The sequence below is a fragment of the Eurypyga helias genome, unplaced genomic scaffold, assembly GCF_000690775.1.
Source record: "Eurypyga helias isolate BGI_N326 unplaced genomic scaffold, ASM69077v1 scaffold17906, whole genome shotgun sequence".
Classification (NCBI taxonomy): domain Eukaryota; kingdom Metazoa; phylum Chordata; class Aves; order Eurypygiformes; family Eurypygidae; genus Eurypyga; species Eurypyga helias.
Window position 1 is genome coordinate 45523 of NW_010254868.1, and position 7827 is coordinate 53349.

The 7827-nt window shown below is 42.7% G+C and overlaps 1 protein-coding gene across 1 annotated transcript in view; it reads left to right on the plus strand.

The window, feature by feature from the left end:
• LOC104510800 (ATP-binding cassette sub-family A member 12-like) overlaps window positions 1–7827 on the plus strand; it is a 59327-nt gene that overhangs the window by 19759 nt on the left and 31741 nt on the right. Inside the window, exons 5-8 of the mRNA XM_010153161.1 lie at window positions 2240–2349; window positions 3078–3263; window positions 4046–4224; window positions 7104–7216. Coding sequence (XP_010151463.1) covers window positions 2240–2349; window positions 3078–3263; window positions 4046–4224; window positions 7104–7216 — 588 coding nt within the window. The remainder of the gene's footprint in view (window positions 1–2239; window positions 2350–3077; window positions 3264–4045; window positions 4225–7103; window positions 7217–7827) is intronic.

Sequence of the window (7827 nt, forward strand, 5' to 3'; positions counted from 1 at the left end):
ATTAAATTGTTTTATAACTTGCCCTGAAACTGTGTCTTACCAGCGGGCAGCAGAGAAAATGGGCAAGGTTCTCATCTTTGATTCTGCTCCTTAGAAGCATTTACCATGGTGTGCAAGACATGATGGCTTGAGATTTCCCTTAAAAGGCAACTGAGTACAAAAACTGAGCTCAGCACCAACATCTTCAACGCTTTCTTTTGCCCTATAGTGAAATGTTTGGGAAGGTTTAAGTAAGGTTCTGATTTCTTGGTGGGGGCATGCAACGTGCTGTTACAGCTTAGAGCTGTTCAGGCGTACATCAAGGCCTCTACGCTCAGTATGAGAATCACTGACGGAGCTGTGAAGTTCTGCACTGTTCCTTCTGCTGAGCATGTGTTGGTGGAGGACAGACGAGGATTGGGTACAATGAGGCCTTCTTTCCAGAAGTGGGAATTTGTTTAAGATTAGACCAAACACATATTTCAGGCCTTGCCTGTCCTTAGCATCCTTGCAAAGCAGGCATGAATGCGATCCCCTCCGTCTGTTCCACATCTGAGCGCTGCAGTGTGCTTCCCTAAAATACAGGCCAGGCCTCTAGAAGGAACAAGAATTTTGCACAACCTGGATTTCAACACACCTGCCCTGAAATCCAGCTGGAGACCCATTCTCAGTCACACAGTAGTTCAGCTTGAGCTTAAGCATAAGAAACATTGTGAGCTGTTACAGGTGTCTTTTTATTTCTTCCTTCCCCCAGGAAGCGGAGGAGCTCATCCCATGGGGCCAAGGACAACCATCCATCACCACAGAGTGCAGAGGTTCCTAAAAGCAGGAATAAAAAGGTTATTCACTGCTGTGCAGAGTTCTGGTCTTCAAAGGCTGATCTTTTAAAGCTCTCCGGACAGAGATGCAATTCTTAGAGCACTGTTAAGATGATTTATATGTTCTATACAGACATGTGGCCGTGGCCGTGACATTAGTGTAAATTCTTGGGAATAATTACAAGTAACTGTCTGTAGAAAAGACACTTGGAATTTGGCCAAGAAACCAAGATTAAATTGTTGTGTTTCACAGGAGCAATGCGAGATCGCTGGCTGCTTGGACATTAATTAAAGACCTGGTCATTTATGGAGTATTGTCCTTTTACTGCCCACAAATTGTCCATAAATCGCTTATGATTTTTTTCCAATGCATTTCTTATTCACAGTTATCCAGCAAATAAGCCTTCTTCTGCACCACAGCAGATATTTATTGTTGGTGATGTTCTTCTCTGATGTGATTCTCTTTCCTGAAGGAACTTTCGGACTTCAATTTTCCATAAAATCATTACAATTATTATTTATTGATGGTAATGGCTAGTACCATCCACAAGCCATCATGATGGATAGCCCTTTCTTCAGGGAGCTCACGATCAAATGAACGATTGCAGATTTACATTCTGTGGCCGTTCCGCTCCAGCCATTCACAGTTCCAATTAGCATTCTTGCCAGTGCGCTCACGCTTGGGCGTATGGGCAGAAAAAAGGCAGAACAGAAAAGGGACCGAAAACAGAGGCGTGAGCAGAAAAAACACAAATCAATGAACAGTTATGGGAACTGTTGACTTGTGTTGATGGCCGCGGATGGTCAGGGAGAAAATCAGTCTCCATCTTACTTTACAGAGTCATAGATCACAGATTCTAGCTTCTCCTGGTGTAAACTGGCGTAGCTCCTTTGGTTTCAGTGAGCGGGCGTGTTTGAGAGTGTAGCTCAGTGCAAGTGTTGGCTTTGGCATGTGTCAGCTGGGCACCTGGCAGTGTGCCACTGTGTATAGCGGGCAGCAGGGTTCCAGACCTCTGCGGGAGCTGTTTCTGAATAACCAGTACCACCCACAGCTGCCAAAGACACTTGGAGAGTGCTCCCTCACAGGGCTGTAACCGTGAGCCGATGTGGGCTTCCTCAGAAGGCAACCCAGCCCTCTTCCTGCATGGGGGAGCTGCAGGACTGGAGAAAAGAGGTGGAAATTAAAGTTGATCTGCAAGCAGATAGTTAAATGCTTTTAATTCAACAGTTACAGAAGGAAATAATGTAATCCAGGATTTAATTACATCAGAGAAAAACTTAAGTAAGTAATTATAAGATGCCATTGGCTGTACCTTTGGGAACAGATTAATAACAATGGCATGCCCAAAGCTGTAGTCAGCTCTCCTGTGTCATGGTTTTTGATGTAACAAAGAGGTTAAAAGACATAAAGTAAAATGCAGTGTTTCAAACTGTTATTGCAGCATTTGGGGATTTGGTATCTCATGGAGAAAAAACCCTTCAGAATATTTCATCACCATCCAACTTGACTTCCAGCATCAACACGTTCAACAAAATCCTCAGTTTTGGGAAGGTAAGCCTGTATTTGCATAATAGCTGAGTGTGAGAATTTGTGTGTCATCACATTTAAAGAGTTAAAAGCGCAAACTACCAACATACAGTTTTTATTGCTTTCGGATCTCCCCTATTATGTGAATGTGTTTTATTAGGGGAAGAGGAAGACAGTTATTATGGGTGGACTTTTAAGCTCTGTGGTAAATTATTATCTTCTAGCAGAAACCAGATAAACCAGACACCTTGGGACATAATGCCATGAATTAGCAAATACAGCCACAGACAGTACCCTGTGATATTTTGCTCAGAACTTGTGTGAGTTAAGATGTTTAGAGTGTGTTTTCTTTACATAAAATTAAAGATACGATGTTAGTGGCTTTGCTGTTGAATTTGTTATTTGCCCACAATACTCCTGCAATGGCGTCAGAGGCACTGTGTGTGTACTACGTAGCTATTGACTACAGGTAGGAGCAACTCCTTTGTAACAGAAACTTGGTACATGGACACCAGTACACTTATGGTTTTGTATTAAGGCTTACGAACACGCACACGTTCCTCTTTATGAGGAGTTTGAGGGGTTTCAGCAACACTGTTCACCACTTACAATTCTGTGTATGAGTGCTTGTAATGACAGAGCTTTTCAGGTGGCACTACTACTCCTTAAAAAACATCTCATCACTGTGTTTAAAACCATCCCAAATGGAGTATTGCTTTAAAGCTACCTTTAACATTCCATGTTGCTTTTAGAGCCAGACCAAACATTCAACTGCAGCAAATCTCAAAGTCATTCTGTGTGAGATCTTGTCACGATACATGGCACATCCCAGTCTCACTGAAGAGAAGATGGCAGCCAATATCCACCGGACATTCTGCTTTACCAACTCATCGCTTCTGGAGTCATTTACCCAAGAGTTCAGAAGTCAGCTCTCTCAGGTGAGTGCCTGGCGCCTTTCCTAATACCTGCAGCTGGTAGCTGTGTTAGTTCACACACGTTATTGCAGTGTTTTGGAGATAGAACATGATCCCACCTGGCTAGGAGTTGCTGTTCTCTGTAACAAAGAGCACGACGAGGCTGAGCTAATTCTTGTGAATGGGATTAACCCGAAGACTGTAGAGTTGAGTGTGCAGCTCGGCAAGGCAAGGACATCCAGCCATCAGCTAGTGAACCCCAAGGGTTCTCACCACATCTAGCTCTTGTTTCTCCTCCTCCAGCAGCAGCAGGTAGATAGAACGGTGTGAAAATGTGGTGTAAATAAAAATATTTAAAGTTAGGGGAGGCAATAAATTTAATCCTGTATTACCTCAGCCATATAACTTCATCCAATAACTCCTGCATCTGATCGAACAGTTTATGATTGAAGCAGTACTTGTCTTCAGGAAAGCTATATAATTAAAGCAAATGAATCTTTTAAACATAATACCTTCTTTTTTTTGCCAGGGTGAGGATTGCTATTCATTTATCTTGTATTCCTAGTCTTTGGATTGTTTGGGACATTGTGAATCATAGAGCTTGTCTCAACAGAGAATTTATGGTACAACCTGGGGTGTGAAGGTGAAGTACAGTCACTCTCTCAGTTATTGCCTGTCACTAGAGTCCTTCGAATGTATTGTTTGTAGGGTTGCGTACAAGTGCAGTGCAAGCTGAAAAACAGAAAGACCCACCAGCAGCAAGGGTTCTTGTTCTTAAGTAATTTCCTGTGTTGTTATTTGTTAAGGTGCAGCACAACCCACAGTACCAGGCAGTGTTCGTCAATGAAATGGTCTCATTCCTGATGCTCATCTCCCAAGTGCAGAATGACACCTCCCTGTGGCATCTCCTTTTGCTGGCCCCAGATGTGTTCCAGGGCAGCATGCAGCTGCAGGACATAATTGAATTCCTTCAGAATCCAAGCAGGTAAAAATACAGAAAATGCCAGGAAAGTTGGTGGATTGAACTCTAAGGTCATGTCACCTCTCATCTCGAAGAAAGGGTGTTTAGCTTAAAAGCATGGTTTATTTGGGGCATGATATGGCTCCATACTAATGCATCCCTAAAGCCTTCTGTGGCCAGTGAGCAGTGTTTTGCTTTTCAGTGGCTCTTGTGTCACTTTTTAAATGGAAGCTTGACATGCACTCTTAATTTTCTTCCAGCCTGCTTCCAGCACTTTCTTCTAGCACTGTCAATTCCATGGGCAGATAGAAAGGGTGGTGAGTAACAGCCACTGCCTTTGGTTGAAGAAAAGCCCTCCTGACTGGATAATAGGTCTGTCAAAGACAGCAGCTGGCTGCTTCATTCCAGAAGAGCCTAGAGCCAAATTCAGGTTGCTTTGGAACATCTAAAAAAAAAAAAAGGTTACCAGATATACTGCTATTTTATCTTTCAAGATTGATCCCGAGAAAGCAGAGAAGAGAGGGAGCCTGGTTCCTAGCATATGGGGCTTTGAATATGTGTGATTTTAAGAAGAAAGTACCAGTTATGTTCTTTTTCAGCAATTATATGAAAAACAGTGCTGGCTTAACTGCATTAACTGTGCTGAAATACCTGATAGTGTATGCAGCTAGGACAACAAAAACTCTTCTGGAATGGGCTTAGCCTTCAAATTCATTTCCTGGTTTGTAGTTGGACTAGACTCTCACTCATCTCTAGAAGACGTGTTACTCAAGAGCTTAGGGGACTCTGTTCCAAGTCATCTACTGGATATGTGACTGACACTGCTACAGATTACTCTGAATCATCCGATTGTTAGAGCACATGGAGAACAGTGAGCAAAACTGAGTGTCCTCAGACTTTGTTGTTGGATACATGAGAAGTTGGGTAAAGATGCCAAAAGAGGTTGTGGAAACTCTGTCACTTTGATTTCACCCAGACTTAGAGGGACTTGGTTTTCATCGCTGGCATCTTGCCACGGCACTTAAACCCCTGTCCGTGTCATATCTGAGTAACTTGCCATCCTGAATGGTGAGAACTGTTTGTAAGTCATAATGTCCTTATCCTTAAAATTGAGTCAGTAGCAGTGTAGCAAGAATTTTAATTTCATTCAGAGAAGTTTTGTCTGCGCTGCTATTTCAGTTACAGGATTATTGCGTTTGTTTGCATTTACTGGCTTGCAGAAACAAGCCCGGGAAGCAGCACTGTTTGAGTGGCCAGGAAGAATTAATATTTACTGTGCTGCCCTGCTTTGCTGTACAGCTGCAGAGCTGGGCAGAGTTATCATAGGCACAACAAAGAGGTAGAGAGAATTTCATCACCAGAACTGTGAAGTGCTTTTATGCCTGGCATCTGGCAGTGTAAGGGCATGAGCAAAGAGTTATTGCAAGGAGATTGCACAAATAGTGTTTTTAATGATGCTTACAAAAGCACATCTTAGCTAGCCTGGCCATGCCTTTTACTCAGGCAGTACTGACCTCCTAAGGAAATGCTGCACAGGGAATTTTTTTGTAGTATAAATCTGAAGATAAGGAAGAAAAAAAAATTGTGCTTGTTGTGACATCTGTATTAACCACGTGATAAACACCACAACTGTGAAACAGTAACTTTAAGGTCATGAATTCTATAGAAAGTTTAGGAGCAAATTTTATTACCTACGCAAACCTGATTTACAGACTGAATTCACAAATGCTCCTGTTTGTTGCTTTAAGATAGTTTTTCAGATAAACATGTAAGCTGAACTTTTTCTCTAAAGCAAATGTCTGTAAAAGCCCTGCAAGACTGAAATAAAAAGGCAGCAACACCACACTTGTTTGCTCCCTTCTGACCTGTATGATGCGTATCCACTTTTGGCAAGCCTATGCCTCCCTCTTCCTTTGCTCTGCCATTGCTCGACTAAATATGTCATTTATAACTGCAGATTCTTCCTCCCCTTCTCCCTCTAAGACTCTTGCTAACAAGCACCTCTGCAGAATGGAAAGAGAAAACCTTCATGGAGACATTACGTTAAATGAGGAGAAAAGAGGTCCCTGGTGCTCCGTTCTCACTAGCAGTCTGTTCCCATAAATCAGTATGTATTTATTCATGCCACTGAAATCAGCTCAGCTAGGTTCTTTGTGTATCACCTGGAGAACTTCAGGCAGGAGAGAGACTGTGCATTTCACGGTGACCCTGTACCTACAGTGAAGAGCTGCTCCTTATGCAGGAAAAGCAAAAGGGACTCATAATCATCGTGAAGTTTTCAGTAACCTGCACACATTGAGCAGTGTGTCTTTTAAATTACTTCCTCTGTGATACAATATGCCTGATTATCTGCTTGTTCTTTCCTAAGCCTGAAAAACATTCCTTGCTTCCCTGTCAGCCTAGCTATTACACTATAAAAGAGAAGAGAAGGAGAATTGGAAATGGTAACAGTTATTGGTGATTTCTTCTTCCATACGCAGATGTTGTCCCCTAGGGATCCTTGCTCTCCCTTGAGCCTTGTCTGCTTGCTTCTTGCTTGCTTTTAGGAGGAGATTCACCCGCAGCGGTGAATCATGGGGCTGGCGTATTACCTGCCTGTTTTCTAAGCCCTATTGTGAGGATTTAAGTGGTCTACAGATTTTGCGAGTACAACACATACGTTTGTGCTAATATACAGTCAGTGCTTTCCCATCACAGCCCTTTGTATTCACATTTTGTGCATGATCAAACAAATAATTAAAAGTAGGGGCAATGGCTTGTCTGTCAGACATTTCAAGAGTGATAGGCTGTACTCCAGCTGTCTCCTATTTGAACACTTGTTTTATTTCTTCTCATAAACCTGTAACCACAATTTATCTTCCTTTTTGTTTTTGTTTGTTTGGGTGTTTTTCTTTTCCCTTTAGTGTTGTGCTGGCAGCTCAGAATGTCTCTGCATCGCTTGTGAGTGCTGATAGATTCCAGACTGTTCAGAATGGGGTTGCAGATCCTCCATACTCCGTGAACTGCCTGGGGAAAGGTAAGACTCCTCCATATAGTCGTATCTCTGCTGAAAACCTGGGGTGCTGAGGAGAAGCAAACTGCAGGCTAAAAAGTAACCATACAGTTTGCATACTGTTCAGGGCCCAGTGTAATGAATTCTTCTTTCAACTTTTTACAAATGTGAATAAAATACCCCATTGCAAATGGAGAAGTGAAAAAACCTGGTTTTGTCAGTGGACAATGAATGGACATGAGTTTGCTGTCTCAGTGGAAATGGGGAGTGGTAATTTTTTACCTTGGGGTTTTGTTTGTTTGCTTGTTTGTTTTGGTGGAGGGGGAGGAGTGTAAAAATCTGCCTCTAGTTTTGGGCTCTGTCACACTCACCTCGGTATATCCAGGTGGGAGCTGCACAAGTGTACGTCAAGATTAGACGTTCCTCAAACCCCCATCGGCTCTAAACGCCCTGCAGAGGCAGAGTCCTTGGCGTCCACCTCTAACTGAGGTTGTGTGAATGGGCAAGGGAAAGGTACGGCATCTAAAAGCTACAAGAGACAGATTGGTAAATGCTGTCCATTCCCTGCTTGTTTCATGGAGGTTGTGGAAGTTGAGGTGGATAAGAAGAAAGCAGATTAATGCAGCTCAAGTAGG